We start from the raw sequence: 22,987 nt of genomic DNA, 5'->3' as shown, positions 1-22,987 counted from the left end.
AAAATTCATATAAAACATGAAAACTTTTCGAAGTGATCCTAGTAAAAATATTCCTGTCGGCCTCATTCCCACTATAAGAGAGCAGATTTGGGAGGAGTTACATTTCTTCCGTTGGTCTGGGATTGGCTAAAGGTATAAATGATGGATGGTGAGTCTAGACCGATACGTCATCTTTCTTTTCCATTCTGCTTTTTCTTGTTTTCTTTCGTCTTACTTCCTCCACCTCGTCTGTTGGTTCCCTAGGCAACCGGCCGGGCGTGGTACGCGCCGAACCTTGACGTATTGCTGTAGGGTCTCGGAGGTTACATTTTGCGGCCGAACGGTTTTATCTGCCCCGCAGGCTGCATAGTTTTCTTCTAATCTACGTCTCTACTCTGATCATCCCAAGTCCAAAACATCCCCGCCTACTTACATGAAGGAACGCCAAGGAGAAATTGCAATCTGGTGATTTGATAGGGATTGGTTGACAATTTTCTGTCTGGACCAAATTATAGTTTTGGCATAATCCGGCCAGCAAAGTGATAAATGCTTTTTTTTTCTTCCTTCTTCTTCTTCTTTCTTATCCTCCCTTCTTCTCTCTTCTTCTCTCCGCCGTCGTAACGTTTGAAAGAATGTATAAATCAGATTTGTTTAACGATGTATCTGCTGATATTTTTACTATCTTTTACTAAATTATCTGAAGTGTAATCAACTTTTCTTCTATAAAAATTCCAGCTGAAAAATCTCCTCTCTTCCTCACTCAATCTTCGTTGCTGTACAGGTATATATACGTAAAGTTTTAATTGTAATATTTGACTTATATTTAGTTAATTCTGTGCCTTTAAGGTTTTCAAAACAATAAATCGGCAAAGGAAGACGTTCCGATCAGATTAGAAACCAGTTTTATTGCAAGAGCACAGAAAGTTGGCTTCGTGTTGAAGCTTTGGAGCCTTGCGGGAAAGCTGCATTTACACTCGTCCCTAAATTACAAATGGCACCGAATATCAATCTTAATAAATGTGACAACGGAGCGGGAAATATTTACAAGTGAAATATGGATAGAATATGCTTGATATTACACAAAAAAATCTTAATAGTTTGTTGATTGGAGTATCTAATTGCCCGACAAAAGCTGTTTCCAAAGGCTGAGTGAATTGAGCAGACGGCAGCCTCTAGATATCTAGCAACCAATCAATAGGCAGTTCTCTCCTGTCCATCTCAGCACGTGCCGGAGGGAGTGGGATGGATGCGAAAAGTACCTCCACTTCCGTTTAGTGATTGGTCGAAGTATTGATTACGTAACAAACGGTGCTTTCTCTCGGTTTTTTAGTATCTTTATTTTCTTTTTTTATATGTCATCTATAACATTTTAAGTTATCGTTCATCTTAAATGGCTGCGGGGGTAAAACGAAAGCAGAAATAAGGATTTTTCCGAGAGTAACTGAATGGAAAGATAGTGTTAAAAATCATTACGACGAATAAATGGTTTTATAATTATCGATAATCTCTTGGGATCTTAAACATATGACTAAATGTCAAAGAGAAATTGACTTGAAGGATGTTGATCGTCGAATTTCTCTTTCAACTTTTAATGATTATATAATTTGCCAGATCGTCAATTCTCCTTTTTAACTTAAAAAAAAAGGATTTAATAATAATAAAATAATAATAACAATAATAGATTCGTTTCAAAATCGGGATTTGCTCCACATTCCGATTGAGATAATAAGAGGCTGAGTATACGATGCAATCTGATACCCCTTCGTTCATCGATCATAATCCTATTTTGTTATCATTCTAATATCTCATCTAACAAAGAATTAAGCACACAAACTTATAAAAAAAATATGCAGAAAGAATATTTTTACATACAACTCCATTTGCATGAATAGAAAAACCTTTCTACATTTTATACTGTGTATATATATACACATATATATTTTCTCCTAACTCTCCACACGAAGATAGAAATTTATAGACGATTTATAGATTCCCGTTTTTGTTTTATTGCCTAAAATGCATACAATCAGTTATTTTAAACATAAAAGTACCATCATATATTGTTCTGGATGCTGTTATTGACAAGAATTCCGGAAATTTTCCCATTTTAATACTTAAAAACTGGAAGGTTAATCATGGAAAAAATGGCACTTTTTTAATGCCTAATGCTCATTTTATATAAAATTAAATGGTTTAAAACTTATTATTATTATTATTTTTTTTTCAAGTCTTATATTGAAGGGTGAACTTAATACATTTCCATTTCTACATGTAATTTTGAAACAAAAGCTTTACCATCACGACCTGTGCAATTCCAAAGTATAATTTCTCTCACCCGAATGGCATCCAGACCACAGAAGGAATTGACAGACTCCGATATTGCTACCGTCGGCCATTTAATCCGGAGCCAGTGGAGCGTAAGGCACGTTTAGGTCTAACGACTTGTTCTGTGGAGGACACGAAAGGCTGGGCAAGACCAGTACCAACCTCTGTCTCATCTATCATTGTCTCTGTCAGTGTGTTGTGGTCTGGCTCGTGTACACGCTGTGTCCAATGTGCTGGACATTGTGTATGGATACAGATGCCTAGTTCTGATTGCTCTGTTATTCTCGACCGGTCGACAAATGGATTGCCCAAATACGTCCTTTTAGCATTAGTATTATAGATGCATTTAGATATTTATCGGACCGAAGGGATTCTAAACGACCCTCTTTAACTTTACTAACACCTAACTTTTATCGTTTATGGCTACAAAAGGCGTAGGAACGTGTTAAAAACGGAATGTTAACTAGATCGATTCTATTGGTTAGTTTAATTAATCCCCGAATATTAAGCTCTGTTTAGGTATTTCTTTAAGGGTCTTCAGCTAATCAATTAACTCGATTGTCAGCTATAAAAGTTAAAAAAATCTCCACTTTATTCTCTAGAAGAGTAGGATTGCAATGCGCCTTGATTTCTGTAAAATATACAACGTTCTCCGAATGAAACAGTAAATAATATGAAAACATCTTGCATATTCGTCACCATTCTTCTCCACCTCAACTGATGGGTGGTTTAACGTGTTAACCACGTTACTATGACGACAGTCCAGCCTTCCGGACGTGTCCCGGAGCATCTCAGCCCCAAGAAACCCAAAACCGCGCGACTCCTTCCTAGGGCCATGCGCTCGAAGATGTTAAGTAGAGGGTGTTGGGTAGGTAGGTGGTAGCGCAGCGGATTCATTAGCAGCTTCTATTGGGGTTGATAATAGTTAACGGGGCAGTGTATCAACACGGCAGTGGTGTGGCAAGTGGCGGCCGACTTGCCACCGTTGGTTGAAGCGTTATCGGGCCGACTGGCTGCCCGAGGCTATGCCAGGCGAAAACTCTACCTTATCGCAGGCTTGCAGGCAGACGGGGCCGCGGCAGACCCTAATCCCCACCGCTGGACTGAAGTTCTTATCGCCTTGTCTTCTCCATTTTCTGTCATCGATTCTGTGCGGCGCTTTCCTTTCATCCGACACTCGCCACAGCGCTTCTTCCTCAACTTTGCACCCTTCCGTTTGTTTTGTCTTTCTGCACCTTTTTAAGTTAGTGGTATCGATCCCGTTCTTCCTCCAGTTTCAACGCTTATTCCAATTCGGATAAACGCATTTATAATCTTTAAAATATCCTTAATTTAACTACTTCTTCGTCTTCTTCCATTTCCTACGCTTTAACTCGACTAAAATTTCAATTTTGAATATAAAAAAAAATGTATATAAATACTGCTTACTCGACGTTTTACAACTACGCGCATTTAACTGGAGTAAATTTAATTTTCGCCATTTAAAAACCATACAAAAACTTATTTTTTTTTATATATTCTTACGTTTCTACTGAAGTAAGAAATTTAATTAAATTTTGCTTCTAGATTTTCTGAATTTGAAAATTTCTAGAATTTTTATAGACTGAAAGTAAAACAGATTTTTCACGTTCAAAAATAACTAAAGTCTAGCTTCTTGAGTTAGCTTTTTTAGCTCTTTCGCAAGCTTAGAAATTTCTCTAATTATAAATTTAAAAAATTTTTAAAATATATTTTAGATTTTATTTTAAATTAAAGTATTTTTCCTACGGATTATAAGCTAGGCCTGTAGCAAAAGATGATTTTTCTGCATCGAGTGGTGTTAGAAATATGTTATAAAAACTATCATTTACGAGTTTCTTGTTTATGAGGCATATACCAGAAGCTTATTACTATAAATTTTATTTAATTTTATTAAGTTTTATCTACAGAAATCATATAAATATTCTTTAATGTGATAAATAAATAGGCCTATAACTCTCGACTAAAATATGCAAAAGTTAAGAAACTGACAAAGAAATTTTTTTTGTTTTCCCCCCCAAAAATGGCTTAATATACATTTAAATTACTTAAATAAAAAGAAAATTTCACTTGTTTTTAATTCTTAAGTAAGAAAATTATAAGCTTACACAATAATTTATTATCTGTTCTTGAACCTTTTTTTTTCCTTGCAAAATAACTACATCCAGCTCTTGGAGTGTCTCGCATAACACTTTTTATACCCCTGCACTAAGCTCAATCTGCCAATAAGTTAAGTTCACAGCATTGCAGATGGTAGAAGAAAAGACAAAGACTTTTTTTTTCCTGTGTGTGTGTGTATCGAACTTGGCGCGACATTGGGCCAACCAAATTACACCCTTGGTATAGAAGGGCGCGCGTTACGGTCTCTTGCTTTCGAGATTAACCCGTAACCCTCGACAACCGGACTGCGTTAATAACGGTTATCTGGTCATCCCTTCTTGCAGCTTGGCCCGCGGCTTATATTTTGACAACCCCTTTCCTCTACAACCTTTGTAGGCCGTCACATGTCTCCATTGTTTTCAATGTATCGTGCCGCTCACTTATATATTTTTTATACTTTACCTTCCTCTTCGGGTTTATCCCAACTTTCTTCCCTATTCTGTTCGGTCTACCTATTAAAATCATACCAAAATTTTAGGTTTCCAGACACTTTCCGGACCAAAAAAATAAAAAAAATATATCTAATTTTTTACTAGCAAAAACACTTAAAAATAAAAATAAAAAAAACACTCATATCTGACGTAACATCAACGTGCCGTTTTATACTTTTCAACAACGGCTATTGGTTTAAAAGTAAAAAACTTAAAACAATCGTCCAATAAACGACGATAATACACGCCCCCATCGGAAGAATTCAATTTATATCCGGGGGGAGGCGATGTGATTGAAAGAAGGGTGGGGTGAAGTTAAGCCCTGCTTTGGCTCTTAGTATCTCTCTCGCTTTCTCTCTCTGCTGGTGGCAGAAACAAGGAAAAAAATTAAAAAAAAAAAATGGCTGAATATTTATCTAGGAAACGAAGCTCATTTTTATTTCTTCGACGCACTCCGAACGACGATTTGCATGTCTTTAAGAAGGGCGAACTCGTTTTACATAAGCAAATTGCTGCCCGAGTTTTTGACTAGTCTATAGTCTAAGGATGTAGAAAGACAACCTCTAGGGAATCTCGTGTGAAACAGATCAAACTTCTATTATTATTCAGGGATACAATACCTAATCCGCTCCAATCTTTTATATGCTAACATGATGTGATTAGCGAGAAAGATAAAAACACTATCTGTAGCAATAAACGACTCTTCTATCAAAAAAATTATAATAAAATAAAATAAATTTTTTTCCCCTCTCTCTTCCTTCTTCTCTCACTTTCGATAAATTAGTTGTTCTTTCTTTTTTTTTTTAAATATATATATTTATATATTAATAGAGATGGATAAATTCGCACGTCTCTAAAGCCGAAAAATTGTATAAATTTGTTATTTTTTATTATTCCGAATAGAGAAAAACCGTAAAACCTTATATCAGAATTCTCAAAGTAGCGTATTCTACGTTAAATAGGGAGCGAGTAACATTCGAAAGTAACGTGTTCTACGTTGATAGGTGCAGAATTTGTTCGGTTTTAGTGACAAGTATAACGCGAATATTCTAAATTTTAAAGATCTTTATGCTACTAAAAATATGTTTTTAATGTTTTATATTAAATATAAATTTATTTTATTCTATTTTCCTGTAAATTAAACATCGTTCAGGAGTTTAGAATGGCGCTAAAGTTACGCAAAGGCCTATCATCTGCGTTAAAAAAAAATCGATTTTACTGTGGAAATAATCGAATTTTTTGGCAATTTTATATTGATTTAACTCGAAACGTTCAAAAATCTTAAAATCGTGTGCATAAAATTGCTTAAAAATCGAGAAATTCAACGCGAAGAATCATAAGATCATCCACGTGTAAAGACAGTATTAAATCTTGCAATGTGCCATTGTTTCTAACTAGTGTATGTAATAGAGTAACCAGTATCAACGCGCTATTAATTCCAACTTCTTAAAAACTAGATTATAAAAAGTTAAAAAAAAAAAAAAATTGAAATTATCTTCCCCCATGCGAGATTCACTTCATTAATTTCTGTCATCCTCCCCGTCTTCGGGGGGACCTTTTTTTTTCTCCTCTTCTGCTTCCACCTGTCCAGGTGTGGTTCCAGAATAGGCGGTCTAAAGAAAGAAGAATGAAACAACTGAGTACTTTGGGGGCCCGACGCCATTTTTTCCGCAGCCCCAGGCGCGCCATGAGACCTTTACGACCGGGTATGTCGCCCGATGGATTGGATGACAGTCCGGAAATGGTGGGAGCACCCAATTCCGGTTTCGCCTATTTTTCTGGTAAGTTTATGATTTATTCGTTTAATTTTCAGATCTAATTTCTTATTTATCTTAATTAATCTTTAATTGTAAGCGGTTACGCACGCTTGGGCAATGTTTTTTTTTTTTAACTGATAGACCATGCCTGGGGCATGTGGATTGAGCTCGGTGCTGGGTTTAGTAGGCATTTTCTACCGCAAAATCCTAATAAAACCTTTAATTTTAAGAATTATAACGTGGTTTTTAGCATTTATTTTATTTTTTTTAAGTTCAAGTTGTTTTTTTGTTACTCGCTTCTTAAACCCAATCACACGTGTTGAAGCAGGGTGAAGTTTAGTGGCGTGGCATACAAAAATTCCTGATTTTAAGAGTTGTAAGAACAATTTCTAGCATTTATTCTTAATTTTAAATTTCAATTTTTGCGTATTCTTCGTTAATCCTCATTAGTAAGAGCAGCGTGTGTCACGGAGAGATTTCATTTGGGTGGAGTTTAACGTCGAGTTTAGTGTCGCAAAACTTCGTTCTGCCGAAGCCGACACACGAAAAACACTTATTATTTTTTTAATTTTAAAGAATTTTATGCAGTGTTAGGAGACGAATTTTAATTTTTACAACGCAATAACCATTTAAAGAGCATCTTGATTACATTCACTCCCTTGGTCGTCGCCCCTCAGTATATTGAGTGAGGGGCACACCTAGAACGATCAGCTCGACTTCTCCCATCCCAATCCTTACTTCAATCTGCTGTTAGAATGCGGGTGGGCGTGGCTTAGTTGGAAGAGTAGGTGGAGCCGTTACCAAGGCAACGTCCTTGAGAAGACGGGAGACGTTTTCTAGGCGTGGCTAAGACGGAGACTAGAGAAAGGAGGAGGCGGTTCTCAATCAGAACGTCAGACTATAGCGTTGAGGAAAAACGAGGACAATTTTTTGCAACATTAATCACCAAACTGCGCGTGAAGGGAAGACTAATTTTTTTTTTCTTTTTACTTTCATCCTATGACCCAACCCCTCCGACTTTATCTGGACCTCAGATCTTGTCTGTTCTTTTTTCTACTCCTTGTAATCTCTTCCTTTACTGATGGCTTATAAAATATTTTCTCTGATGAAAGTTTATGTTCCCGTCATTTTTAAGTGTTATTTTTTATTTTTCTTTTTTTTTATCCTCTCTAAATTCTGATGTTTTTAAACTAAACACTATACGAATATTTTCGTTTTAAATCGTTTCTTTTCGTTAATTTGATTCGTTAGAATTATTTATTTCGCCTCCTTGAATGAGAAAATAAGTGTTTTAATGGCGTTTAATAATAAATTCTTACACCATAAAGGGGATGAGTCGGGATGAGAGAAACTCTTTGATGAAGATTTGCATTAATTCGCAAGTAAATAACCGATTTAAATGCGAAAATTCACTTAAATTATAATATTTAGTTGTTAAAACATCATTAATTTAAGTTATTTTCTCTAAAATATATGTAAAATTCCTCGATTTTAGACCGCTTTCTAAAGCACGAAAAGTGACTCGAGAATCCTTCAATTTTGGAAAAATGGGAAGAAGAAATTCATTTTAATCACTTTAAAATAAATTTTAAACATGTAATCTTTTATTATTATTAATAATTTATTTGAGTTTTTTTTTTAAAAAAGCAGGAAATTTTGTTTTATATTCTATACATACGCAATTTTAATGATTGGGGAGTTTACGATAGGAGGCCATCTCTCTTCATTGGATGCTCTCTCTCTCTCTCTCTCTCTCTCGCCAATCTAAACTTAAAGCTATCAACATTTATCTTTAAACGCCGTAAATCCATTACCGAAAACACTAGTTCAATTTATTGTAAACAAACCTCCCAATCCACAAGACTGTATCAGACAGTTAAACACCATCATGAATACAAGACTAGTTACGTTCGCTGGACTGGGGTTCAATGGCGGAGTGTTGAACTCGCCCACAAATCATGTCTGTCTGGGACTATTTATTTTAAAAGTCTATTATCTTTCCACCGTACCTTCAGCCATTCTAATGAACGGCTTGCAAAAGGCGAAGGGGGCGAGCGGGGGGTTGGAAATCTTCTGCTCGTGATCCCTCCCTACAACGTCGTTTTCCCTCCCTCCCCGTTTCTGTTTTACTGAACGTGAGTTGCTTTCTTTGTTCGTTGTCAAATCCGAATCTTCCTGGCTGGACTGAGGAAGTTTGCCCAATTGCAAACGAGATGGTGAGCGTTTTTTTAAAGAGTGGGATAAAACTAAACTTAAAACCCCTACGTAACACACAACGCCAATATGGAAATCAATTAATTTTCTATAATATTTATAGTTTCTAATTAAAGAATAAGAATTATCATTCGACTTGTTTACTGATCAAATTTGTTTGATTGTTTTTAGCAGATTTATTGTGACAAACTGCTAATAGGATACTTAATTGTTGCCTTGTTTTAATCGTGTAAACGTTTTCTCTTGTTTTAAATATTCAATTTACTTAAACTTAAATGAATGATACGGGTTTAATGAATCGTTTCCTTAAGATTCTAATGAATATTCTATTAAATTATTTAAGATTCTAATTATACATAACTAAAATTTCTAGTTTTTTCCCTCTCTCAATTAATGGTTTACTAAAAAAAAAAATTTTTTTTCTTTAGATTCTAATTATTAAAACCTCTAAACAATTTTCTTAATAACGTGTTTACAGTGTTCTAACGAGTTATAAACCATTTACTAACGTGTTTAAAGCCACGCAAACCAATCTCTTATGGATTTAGTATATTCTGAAGACATTTTAAAGGGTTTTTCTTTATATTTTCAGGAGATCAATTAGATATTTAGACTAATATCAGGAATATTTAACATTCTATAATAGTTTACTAAAGTTCTTATCGCTTAATAAGCTATAATACTTACTATTAACTGACATTTTATATATCTGTACAGTGAGGTTTACTGAATGTTAAGCTAGAAAAACGCTGTTATAGATGTTATAATGAATTATATAACATTAAAATATCTTTAAAATATCATAAATATATTTTAAATAACTCCAATAAGTGTTTTAGAGTTCTAGTAAATCGTATCTCTACGTTTTCTTATGGTTATATAGAGTTACAAGAGTCTAAGGAGTGCCGTTTGAGGGTTACATTTAGGTTTTTGTTCGATAATTTACGAGTAAAGTGGCCTTTAAAACTCTAATATACTAAAAAAAATCTTCATATTCTAAACAATTAAACTAGTAGAAAGCCTTACAGAGTGACGTGTTACTCGTGGTTCTAATGAACGATGCGTTACGAAAAATTCCGTTACAGTCGTAAAAAATGGATGAAATTACTTTAAAATTGTTTAAAATAATAAAAATAAAAACATATTTTGAAGCAGAAACGATTGATGTTTTAAGATACTCGACTGTTTTCTCAAGGGTTTGTAATGAATGATACAGCTGTATTGGATGTAACCAATAGGAAGAGTTTTTACTGTCGTATTTTTAATTTGTCAAACAGGATTATACAATGGGAAGCGATATTTCTTTTTTTAAAGCCGCTGTCAGATTTGATCTTTAACCTCAACCGACTAAGGGTTAGTCGCTTCGTGACATGTTTCAACGAATGCGTGGGTGAATGAAAAAACATAAATGGAGGAGCTTGGAAAACATCGTCAAATGACTGATGGTGTTTAGGTCAGTGGATAATCCTCTATTCCGGTTTGTAGATGTTGTGAAATATAGGATAGGCCTACTTGTTGATGTGCCTTCCTCATTTATACGCCAGCATTTCTTCTGTTACACTTTCTATCAAATTGTTTTCTTTCCCCCCTTTCTTCACTCCCCTTTCCATAATTTCAAATCGTCTACTTATATACGGGGGTGGCCCAAAACCGAGTTAGCCATCAAAGAATTATTCTTTCAATACTCCCCTCTCGTAATTTTAATGCTATATATACGCAACGCTCGTTTAACCGTGCGAATCGCTCCGACAATTTATCACTTTGTCCTTATTTCTAAGCTCCTTTACCGTAATATTAAACGTTATAATACGCACACGAAGGGGTGGTCTAAAAGCCAGAGAAGGCTTAATTTCTGTACTAAATAACGATGAAGTAAAGTAGTGCGGAAGAAATTTAGTCTTTCCGATGCTTTAGTTAACGACTTTTTGGCCCACCCTTTCTGTGCGAGTGGCGCTAAAAATTCGTTAATCGAATTCGCTACATTCTTCTATACAAATTTCTCTACATATTTTCGAATGTTTACACTCATTTTTAACGTCGTCAACTGTCAAGAAGCGAATTATTTATAAATTCTTAGTCAAATCTGTCTTTTATTATCGGGAGAAGTCGTTACAGGAATCGAGTCAAACGACAAACTCACGTTTTTACTTCATCACTCAAAAGTTATTCTTTGCTGTCGACATTTGCTCTCGATTCACAAAAGAAAAATTCCATCTTTTTCTCTCCTCTTATCTCGAACGACATTAAACAATCCATCGATTTCCGATACGTACTTTTTGCCTTTACACTTTTACCAAAAAGATCGTTTGGGGTTGCTGCTTCGTTCGTTCCGAATCACATAAGTTAAACACAGCCTGCGGAATTATATAAGAACCTTCGAAATTACGTATTTTTATTTTCATTTGTCCTTTCTATAAAAACTATTAAGTATCGGTAAGACAATAACTCGCAGCTAAACAAAAAAAAAAAAAAAGTTACCCTTTACGCTCGCGCCCTCTCGTCTTCCTTACTGAAAAAAACATGCATTTTTTTCGGTCTTAAAAACGTCTCCTTTGCCCAAATTTTCTCCACTTTTGTGTTAAATCAATCGATTGGATTCGTATTTAACTCAAGAAATTCGAAATTCATCCGTTTAAATTGTGAAATTTGCCATTGTAATAAAACGTTTTTGCTCTGTTACGTCGCAACTTTTCAAGCGCAAAAATAGCAAATTTTTGATCAATTTAATTGTTTAAACGCACGTTTCGAATGCCTAATTAATTAATCAAGCTATTTACAATCGAATTACTCAATATTTTAATTATAAAAAGCGGCAATAAAAAATTTCGTTCTCTTAAAATTTGATGAAAAATAATCAGAAGTGTTTGAACTCGACAATTAATTTTAACGAAAAACAATCTCTTTTTTTCTGTATTATTTTTGTTACCGTAATCGTTATTTTCCAGTCAAAGTGATCTTTTGTCCAGAAAAATCAATCATTAAACTTCCTTTTTTTTCGTTGGCAAGAACCTTTTGTACTGTACATGTGCACTTCTATACGTGACTGGATTCCACCTCTCAGTCGCAAACTTGAAGTCGGTTCTTTACAATCGATTCTAACGAATAAATCGTCCAGACAAAAATAAAATAAAATAAAAATAAATTTACAAAGAAAAATAGAAAACTAAGAACCGTTTCCAATAAAAAATAATAATAAAAAATCACGGATCAGAGACGATTTTCATCGTCTCCGATCCGTCATTCTCATCATCCAAAACAGCGATTTATCATCTTCCAAAGTTTAATTTTTGTGGTTGATTTTTAAATCCTCTTCTTTTATCTTCTATATTCTTATAAAAGTAGGCCAAATATATAATATAAATTCTCTACAATAGATGCTAGATTATGTGATATCGTAGGAGATCCACGTTAATTGCATCGTTTATCCTGTTACTACAGTCTACTGTACGCTGTTATTTTTCAAAAGTTATGAAAGTATAACTTAAAATCCTTTCAAATTATGTTTTATTATTATATACATAAACTATTTTTATTATTTTTGACAATTTACAATTAAAATTGTCTTTTAAAAACTTCAGTAGAATTCGGGACGTTGTAGAAATTTTGGCATTCTTCTTCGGATTTTTAGCCCTTTCCCTTAATTATCAAGCTATTATTTTTATATATTATGCAGTGTACACTGTTGTATCTATACGTTAAAATCGGTTTATTATATTAAACAAGTAGATTTATATAGAATTTTAATATATAAATAACAATTTACATATTTACAAAGTTGTCGTGCATAAATATGGTATTTCAGAAGGTTTTCAATAGAAAATCTGGATAAAATTATTAAATTTTATAATTAAAACAATCATTAATCTATAATTAATGGTATTTTATTAAATTTACATTAAATAAAAATGATTTTTTAAAATTTTTGATAGCTGTTTATAGAGTAATAAACAGTTTTTAGCGCACGAAAACTTTAATTTTGTGCATATTTCTGATAAAGGTTTCTACAAAATTTCGAATAAAATAACAAAATTGTATATATTACACATTTAATCAAGCTTTAAATAAAGATTTAAGAGGGTTAGAATCAAGTAACTAGTAAAAGAAATAGTTTTATAGCCATATACTTTAGATAGAGCCTATATATTTAAGTAATAGACTCTATAGACTATTGTTTCCTGCAAATTTAAAGTAGAATGAGAGATTTGCATTGCTAATACTTCTTCAAAATAAATTGTATGTATATAAATCAGGTCAATTCTGAAATGAAATAAGTTTTAAACAAACCTTAAGAACTTCTAAGAATACAGGCCCTTTTATAGAGGAGATAGACACGAATCTATAGTGTCAAAACGAAATAACACCACTTAAAAGAATTTAAAACATTAAATTTAAACGTAGATTTTATATTTAGGTAAAACATTATGACTTTTCAACTATACTGTTACGATCTTATTCCTCTTGACTATGCCAATTCTTCTCTATATAGAATTAGTATATTGTCTCTGCATTCTTCCTCGTTTATATATATACTAATATATTGTTACAATTATCTTCCTGTTCTGTATACAGTACAACTGATATATTGTTGCAACTGTTTTCCTCTTACATAACTAGTAAGTCACACTACTACTTTCGTCTACCTCCTTTTTATACAACCAGTATACAGTTACGACCTTCCCCCTCCTTTATATACAACTAATACATTGTTACAATCTTTTTCCTCTTCTACAAGCGCTATTACGACCTTTCTCCTTTATACACAACTAGCACACTGTTACGATCATCTTCCTTTGTACAGAACTAGCGCATTGTCATGATCATCTTCCTCATTTATATACAACTAGCTCATTGTTACTATCATCCATCCACCTTTACATAGAACTAGCGCATTGTTACGATCATCTTCCTCCTTTATATTTAACTAATTAAACCCTACCAGTGCCAGTGTTGTTATATGACTTTTTATAAGTAGTGTGAGTGATACACAATACGAAAACTACTTTCAAATCGGTGTCACTTCGATAGTATTAGTTACATACAGTTTTTATTGTTCGGGTATCAAAACCCGACATGATTTCACCACACCTACCGATCACGCATCTTCGTGTTGCTTCTACCTCAACGTTACGTTCAAAATACTGTCGTTTAAAATAATAATAAAACTGATATGGTTCATACATAATTTCTTGCACGTATCAACTCTTTTTATGTCTTGTCCACTTTTAACGTTTATCAATAACTCTCGATTAATGATGTATATCTACGAAAATTAAGGCTCGAGGAAGGGATTAAAGACATTTTCCCCTCCGTAAACATCCTTTGTAAGATTTGAAATAGGCCTACTTTTTTTAAAAGCAAAACCTATCCTTAAGTAAAACCTATTTTTCCGTATAATCCAGTGGTTTCAACCTCAATTTTCTATTGTTACGCGTAGAAGATATGAGTTAGAAACGTAGAGACGGTTACGGCATTAGATAATGTATTAAATATTAAAGAATTTTTAAAATGCTTTTCTATATTTTGGCCTTGTGAATCACCCACAAGACACTAGGCGACTTCTCAATCAAATATCAAACAGATCATGGAAATGTAACTTTGTATGTTTCATCACTTCCTTCTGATTTCCTTATCTGTAAGCTGGTCACTTGTGATACATAATATGAGCGACAGGCGGAACAGATTTCTATTATCCTGGCAAAGATGTTGCTCTTTCTCCTCTTGCTCTTTCACTAACTTTCGCCTTGCTTATGTGATTCGATTCATTCTCGAACATTTCTTTCCTTTGTTTACTGCTGATAATATTATCTTTTAAAGCTTTTATAACTATTTTACACTGTAACGACGAAGTTTCGCGGTATATTTAATAGGAAAAACGATAAATAAGAGCTTAAAAATCTACCTTTGTAGCAGTATTTTACGTGGAATCTTCCTCAGATCCAATTTTCACGAAGAAATTTCCGTTTGTTCCGGCCGATTTTTGCGAAATTATAACATATACCAGATCGCAAACGGTAGTTTAGTGGCAATACAACCCCCCCTTTTGCCTATTTTCATCAAAACAACTTTAATAACACAATAAAATGTTTACCGCATAAACTTTATAGAAACCCAAATTGGAATGTTTAAAGACATCTCAGCGAGAAGATAAAATAAAATAAAATAATAAATAAAAAAAAAACACAGCGAGACCCAACCAGTGGTTGTAGCACACGACAAAGTAACAGGTTTACATTGATCTGGTTGCAAGCACGCTACCTAACATAATTACAGCACGCCCGAAGGCCTAGCATCACGCAAAAGCACGTGTCCCTAGCGTGCGTGACCGCATTGAACGGGACCACTGGGTGCACGCGGTGCGGCCGGAAGTTCTCGCGGGACTTCGCGATACCACCCTAGTAGGCCCGACGAGGTCGGGGGAGAGCAATAAAGTGGACGTTAGTGCTAATACGCGGTGCGTGCAAAGATCATAAACTTTGAATAATGTGGGTGACCGCCTGTTTTGTTTCGTAACGGCAAATCTGTTGGGAGCTATCAATACTCGAATTTATTGTACTGCATCTAGAGATAGTTTTGGCCACAGAAATGGTTCCCCCTTCTAGTAAATTACATGGAGAAAAAAAAGACACGAAGAATGGCGCTCTCGAACTCTTATCGAACCGTTCGAAAATGCCCAACAAATTAAAAAAAAAAACAAAAAAACGAGAATATAAACTGGTTCTCGCACCGTCATTCCATGGTTTCTGGCAGTTATATAATATACAGAAAACCTGCGGGTTTATATGTCCGTCCTGAAGTGAAAAAAAAAGTGTGGCGGCGCTGGCAGACTTTTACTTCCCCTAGCGGGCATTTCATCAACTAGCCGTCAACTCGGTGGGACATCGAGGACCGGGGGATGACAGGCATCCCACAAACTACAGTCTCGACGGGTGGTGGCAGCTTGGTCTCCCGCTGTTTTTCCCCTTTAACAAATCGTCAGGTGGAAGCGTAACTATTTTTTATATATACATATATATATATATTTATATATTATTTTTTGTACAGGGGTTGGCGCTATTTAACGTGCAATTTCGGTTCTTATTGAGTAATAGCGTTTTGACATGGCCGCTTACCGGATTACATTCAATTACATGCATCTGACAAATTCACATATGTTAAAAATTAGGCCATTTAGGATTTGAATAAATCCATTATAACCGCATACGATAATGCCCCATTGCAATATTATTACTGTATTACAGAGAATTGGCATTAAAGGACTATTTTTAATTCGTTCATTTAACATCGACTTTAAGGCAAATTAGTTGAAGGGGATGGAAAAAAGCAATCGGCGGGGAGTTGGGTTTTTTATTTTATTTTATTTTTTTTTATACTTTCGAGAGGGCGCCGTCGGGATGATAGAAAATTAGATGCGAACTGTTAAGTGGTGTCGGTGTTAAAGAACAGTGCCACCTGGTGGGCCGTGCCGGCTGGACATCTGTAAGTTCCTGGCCCGACACGGGGAGCGGAAGAATCAGCTAGCGGGGAAGGGGCGTTCGACTGACAGAGACAAATGTGTGTTGCCCGTTTCCTCCCTTTCTTTTGTTTTCTAGTCTAGTCTAGTTTGGCCTTTGGACTCGGCTTCGGCCACACAATATTCCCACCAAACAGCCCATCTAAAATCTGCTCGGGGCTTTCTTCAACTATGCGCAGCAGATTACTGGACCTTAATGCTTTAGTTCCCGTTCGGGGAACAAGATGTAGGAATTCTCTAGAATTATAAATGGAAGTTTTGCCATTCCACAGAGGGGGGAGTAGGACTAAGTAAAAGCCTGAATGTAAATAGCATATCTCTTTTTACCTTTAGCTTTCTAAGTCTTAGTAAAAATGGAATACATTGCATACATTGTGGAAATTATGTTTAACACTTACGTTGGAGATTAAAATCCAAAATGTCTCCATTACTTTAAGAAAAAAAGAAATATTAAGTCTAGATTTAAGAAATGACAGAAAGCATTTCCTCATAACATCATTCTTTAAGGGGAAGCTTGAGTTGCAGGCGTTTTTTGTACATGTAAATGGCTACGAATTGTAACAAAAGCTCCGTCACTCATCCGCCATTTTGTTTCTAACGAACATCGGAAATGACTTCATTCAAAATTTCAAATATTGTCAATTATAAAAATGAAAAAGATCTTTAACCGTTTACCGTTGGACAAGAAGCGCCATCTGTCAACGAAGGCAGAAATTACCAACGCCTTCTTCAAAACTTTTTCCCCATGTTTTTAATCATAAAAAAAAAAGAGAGAGCGGAATTTACCTTTGAAGTAAGTAGCTGCGGGCAATGTATAAATATAGAAAGATAATAAAATTTACTTTTACTTATTTACTGTTATCTTTTGGAATAATTGAACAAAATTCCAAGCTGATGCAGTTAGAACAAGGGAGGGAAAAAGTGTATATATATAATAAAAAATCGAATGTGGGAATGCGATTTCATTATACCTAAAATTGACTGTAGAAAAATGGAAACAGATTAACTCTGACAAAAAAATATAGTTATATATATATACATAACGGGTGGCATTTACATGTGGAAAAACATTTGCTTTCTCCCATAACCCCCTAAGCGGTTAACTGGTGGTTGGAGGGGAGCACTACTCTACCAGAAGTGCACGCTTCGTTAGAGTTTTCGCTTGGTTGAAGAAAGTGCCCATATTGGGGAAACCCATAGGGATTGGATGGATCTGACCGTGTGCTTTCTTTGTGTCGGACGTTTACGTAATCCCGGCCTAGATCGCCTAGTAGGCACCTGATAAAAGTAAGCCAGGGGAATGTAATTTAGAGGAGGCGAAACTAAACTATTCTTCCTGAATTTTTTTTTCCTCTTTTCTTCTTGCAGATTCGAGTAATCCTGGAGATTTCGGTTACGGAACACAGCCTGGCTTCTACGACTTTTTCCCCGGCCAGCCACCACCCGACGGAATCCCCTACCACGGATCATTACCGTTGTCCACAGGCCAGAACTCTCAACCTCCGGTATCTATGGAGCAACCAATCGTCTCTGCAGTAGGTCCCGGTAAGTAGCCCTCATCATTCTTATTAATGACAAAAATAAGAATTTTTCCAGCCATTTCTTCTACGAATTGACTTCTACTTTTTCTAAGAATTTCAAAATGTATATATTTAATTTACTGTCTGCCTCTTTGACATAAACAAGGATTTTGGCTAGTGTAATGTATGGTTTTACGCGCTGACGTGTTAACGCCCAAGCCAACTCTTGCCCATTTTCGAGTCTCTGCTGTAGTTTATTAGAAAATTTGTTTATCTAGCCGCTTCAAATCACAGTTTTTTTGAATTAGTAATTATTTTTTCTCGAAAAAAATCTATATGTACACATGTATAAATAGATTTTTTTTTATTCTTTCATTATTCTATACCGTACAAGATTTTTCAATTTTGTAAATTTATGAAAAGAACAATGTATTTATTTTCTTTCCAATACAATTTCCAATCTTAAAATTTTGATAAAATGTTTTCGGAAAAATAAAGCAGATTTTCCGTTTATTTGTTTCTGTGGCAATTCAACAGATAACGTAATCTAGAACTGCATCCAATACAAACAGGCAGGATTCCATTTCCCATTCGCAGATTGTAATCTAATTTCTACTCAATCACGTTTCTGTCGTTCCTGTTGATCCGCTCCCTCCCTCTAATGACGTCAGTGACGTTGCTAACTTCCGGTCTGACCGGAAATGTACACCTGATGCATCCACGTCACCGGAAGTCGAACGCGACGATGGTAGAAAAAAAGAAAAAATATCCAAAACGAATTTCTCAAATGGATACAACGCGTTAAATCGGCGCAATATTATTAAAATTTTACTGGGTTTCGATAATTCATTATTAGGGTTTTCGAACGTATGCCTTAACACTGTGGACAAATGTCAACAGTGTGGGAATGACCATGTAGTTTGCCACACACTGGTAAATGACAATTACTCGATTACAAATATGGTATGGCTGCTGTATAACTGATCCTTCGTGTATATATTATTGCTTATTGCTCTGGTAATACTGTCATTTTTAATCTATAAATTATAATATGTAGCTACCATCTCTTGTCGAGAATAGACGCCGAAAAACAATAAAAAATTTGCATAAAAGTAATTATTTCACACGAGAATCTCCTATCTACAGCTTTCGTTTTTTTTTTAAATTATAGTGTTTTAATTGTTATTGATTACAGATACTCAAATACATATGTAGCTAAAAGATAATATCTATAATTAATAGTATTGTCTAGATACTATATTAAATATTAATTATAGTTATATAGTTACTATATGCGTGCTACGTAGGTTATACGACCTACAATCTACAGTTATACTAGTAGCACTTAGTGTTATGTAGGTAAGTATAAGTATTACCTACTTACGCACTTCCTAAAAATAAAGTGTGGTAAGTCTTCGGGTAGAATAGATAACAAAGCGAACAGACACACAGACGTATTGAGTAGACTATAAAGAAAAACTTTACAAATGCAAATCTTATTTGTAAAAATAATCAAATGGTGTTCGGGACAAGTCGAAACGTATGTAAAATTCTTGCCTTAAAATCGATTTTTTGCCCTCTTAAACGAAAACAACACTTTCCCTATTATATTAAAGTATTTTTCAAATAATAAAAATGAAAAAATATCAGAAGAAATTCAAATTTGCTGCTAAAATCGAATTGACTAATCAACTAGAACAACAAGCGATGTTAACAGGTGCATCGATCATCTATCGATCGATATTTGATGTTGGATGGTCGATTAAAGTACAATTGTTTTATCTAAATGAAATTATTTTGAATGTTTCAACGGAAATGAATAATAAATCGGTTCGGAAATAGGAAATTAAAATGATGTTTATTAAGCATTTTATTCTAACAATTTATTATATAATGCTATATGATGGAAATCTACAAAACATCTTTCCTCAATTGCAGAATATCCGCTATTGGCCAATACAGTCGTGGCGCATACCTGGTATTATTCGGGTATTCTACCCCGAATCGTGCTCTACTCAAACAGAACCTATCCTGAAAGAGGGATTTCCAATGATAAAAGTATGATGCTATTCCGTTGTAGGATTTAAACTTATTGTAGTCTATAGGAAATTGTTTATAAACGTAAATGGGAACCCGAACGTCGTCATCCCCCCTTTTGAAAATTTTAAATTTTAATTTCTAAATTGTACAGAGACACTTATATATTAGGAAGTCCCTAATGATGGACGAATCGAATTTTAAGTTGACAGAACTTATTGTGAACCGTTAATGAATGTAATAATTTTGGGAATTTGAAGGAGTCAAAATTATCTTAAAATGTTCTCGTGAACGTAGAAAACTTCTACAAGTAAAATTTGAACTTGAAAAGAATGGCTATTCGTTCATTTCTAGTTTATTAGCCAATCGGTGTTAAGAAAATCATATTTCAACCAATCAACGTTTAGTTGTGTGAAATTTTATCTTATTTAGTTTGCAGAGGACCGTCAATGTTCACAAATACATCTGATTTTTCTTTATTCTACCTCTTTCCAAGATTGTTATCTTCAATAAGGTTCACTCTAAAGTAATTATAAATTTATAATAATTGCGAATATGCTTAAAACCAGACTTTATAACGAAATATTTAATATTTCAGGTCCTGTGAATCTCGGGGCCGATGCTCCGTACCTGTCGACTCACGGAGATATCCTGTCTCAAAGGTCAAGTCCGGACAGTATCCTGAGTCTACCTTCGGTCACCGATGCTTACGGAACACCCCGTTCTACATCGGAATCGAGTTTCCCCAATTCCTTGTCTCATCCACCGATCAGCGAGACGCCCGTCTGGTGACGTGAACGAGGTGTCGATCTCGCCCGTGAAGATACCACTGTGATACACGAGTGAACCGAGTGGCTTCAGCCACCTTTCGACCTCACTACTTTTATTCCTCTTCTATCCCACCTACGCCTTCACCTTACATCGGTGCGTCGTTGGGCCCGGACTGTAAGTGGCCGAGACACGGCGTTATACTGTTGCCACTCTGTGTGTGTGTGCGTGTGCGTGTGCGTGCGTGACTCGAGAGGAAACGGACTCCTTATAGAAGAAAGAGGAGCGCTAAAGTAGCTCCTTCCTTGTGTTTTACTGGTATTCTTCCTCCCGCCGCCGCACCCTCCCCGTCCTCGGCCAGAAGTGCGCCTACTGGTGGTGTCGGATTGCGCATGCTCCGTGACCTATCCCGTGTATATGATTTTGATGGTTGCAGGCGACACTTATCGAAATGTACAACTACCAAATAAAGGAGATAGAAGCCCCAGTGCTTTGTCTTTCTTGTGCTTTTTTTTCGGGTTTCCTTCCTTTTTGGAAGCCTCGGATTCGGGGTTTATCTATCCTTTCCTCTCTTTTCTTCGCGTTTATTCACTTCCTACTTTCGTGTATATGTCAGATTTTCCTCCGTTTACTTTTATATGCGGTTTTTAAATTTCTACCACACTTATACTTACTTAATACCAAATGGCGATCTTGCATAATTTTAATTATTATTAAATTTATTTACACACCAATTCATTACTTTTAATACTGAGATACTAGCATTATTTCAAGTTTTTCGAGTATTCTTAAAAGATATTTTGACTTAGTCTTAATTTACTTGTAATTACTAAATTTACATCCTCCCATTACGATTTTCGATATAACTGTCGTATAAATCCCTTAAATACAAAATTTAAGCTTCTCTGTTTAATGCCTACTAAATAGCATCAGATTTAAACAGAAAGCAACAACTCGGGGCCCTGTGTTACGTGGCTACAGTTTAGGGCCTCACGTTTTTAACTTTATTGTTATTTGATGGTAGGGAAAGGATCTCTTACACATTACAGCTTTGAGCCACTTAAGTATAAATCTGGCCCTATTACTGAATCTTGTAAACATATTTATGATGTTCTTTCCTAGTTTATTAGCAATGCTTTCGGAATAATTTCCATATCTTACGAAAACGAATATATTATAAAATAAAGTAAAAATTAACCAAATTATAAATGTTTTCTCTATTATTAGGATTTTTATTTATACATTATTTAGTCTATCTGAGCTGTAAAATAGCTAAATTCTCATACATTCAGTCATTCTATTGAAATGATAAAACACAGTTGGAAACAAAATGGCGGTTAGTACGTTTAAATTAAAACAAATAAATAAACTTTTCCAAATTTTGAAAATTACACCATATTATTTATTTAAAATAAAAATATAAGAATAATATTGATGATCGTAATAATTATATTATACTAGAAAGAAATATTATTAAAATATTTATATTGTTCATAAACAATTGTCATATTGGCAACACTGATCCGTATAAAAATTCAAGTCACGTGACGAACGAATTAAGACGAAATGGAGATAGATGATTGCATTTTTTGTTTGTTGAGAATGGTTGGAAAGAAAGACCGTGGTAACAAGTCAATCGAACTACATCTGCTAGAAATCGTGCAGCCGCATTGATTATTTTCTATTAATAAATAATGAATATAGTTCATAACGTCTACATTTTGAAGGATGGCTTGTCGCGAAACTCCGCGATACAGACCGCTAGTTAAATTATATATATTGAAGCCTATCAGATTTTCTAGACTCGTGACTGTCATATTACTTGTCCCAGTTATTATCGGTATAAATAAAATCAACAAAGTGCGATAAATCAAGATTAAAGAGCTGTTAATTTTACTGTTTTCCTGTTCAGAATGCCAAAAGAAACTTGGATTTTTATGTCCTTTTCCATTACTTTGGAGGATTGAATCTACCAAGCCATTGCTAAATTGGTTCAAACCTGTATAAGTTTTCTTATGATGTTCATTCAAAGTCGCTTAGAATGTCGGAAGAAGAGGAAAAGAAGGATATAGATTGATAGTATATGTTGAAACCTATCAGATTTGACTGTCATATTACTTGTCCCATTTATTAAAAGGTCAAATAAAACCAGCAAAGCGCGATAAATCAAGATTAAAGAGCTATTAATTTCACTGTTTTTCTATTCAAAATGCTAAAAGGAGCTCTCGTTTTTATGTCTTTTTCGACAGTTTAGCACGTTTGAAGCCA

At 34.7% G+C, this 22,987-nt stretch overlaps 1 protein-coding gene across 3 annotated transcripts in view; it reads left to right on the top strand.

Moving 5' to 3' along the window:
• The window catches only part of LOC136980150 (LIM/homeobox protein Lhx5-like), a 73,598-nt gene extending 52,392 nt beyond the window's left edge, over positions 1-21,206 (top strand). For 2 of the 3 annotated variants that reach the window (XM_067276193.1, XM_067276192.1), the window contains exons 4-7: positions 6,505-6,694; positions 17,763-17,939; positions 19,853-19,972; positions 20,550-21,206. In XM_067276193.1, coding sequence (XP_067132294.1) covers positions 6,505-6,694; positions 17,763-17,939; positions 19,853-19,972; positions 20,550-20,743 — 681 coding nt within the window. In that variant the 3' untranslated portion in view covers positions 20,744-21,206. The remainder of the gene's footprint in view (positions 1-6,504; positions 6,695-17,762; positions 17,940-19,852; positions 19,973-20,549) is intronic. The other variant, XM_067276195.1, reaches the window with a different exon arrangement.
• The last annotated feature ends 1,781 nt before the right edge of the window (positions 21,207-22,987 follow it).

The sequence above is a fragment of the Centruroides vittatus genome, unplaced genomic scaffold, assembly GCF_030686945.1.
Source record: "Centruroides vittatus isolate TY-2023 unplaced genomic scaffold, ASM3068694v2 contig_680, whole genome shotgun sequence".
Taxonomy (NCBI): Eukaryota; Metazoa; Arthropoda; class Arachnida; order Scorpiones; family Buthidae; genus Centruroides; species Centruroides vittatus.
This window is presented reverse-complemented; position numbering and strand designations above follow the sequence as displayed.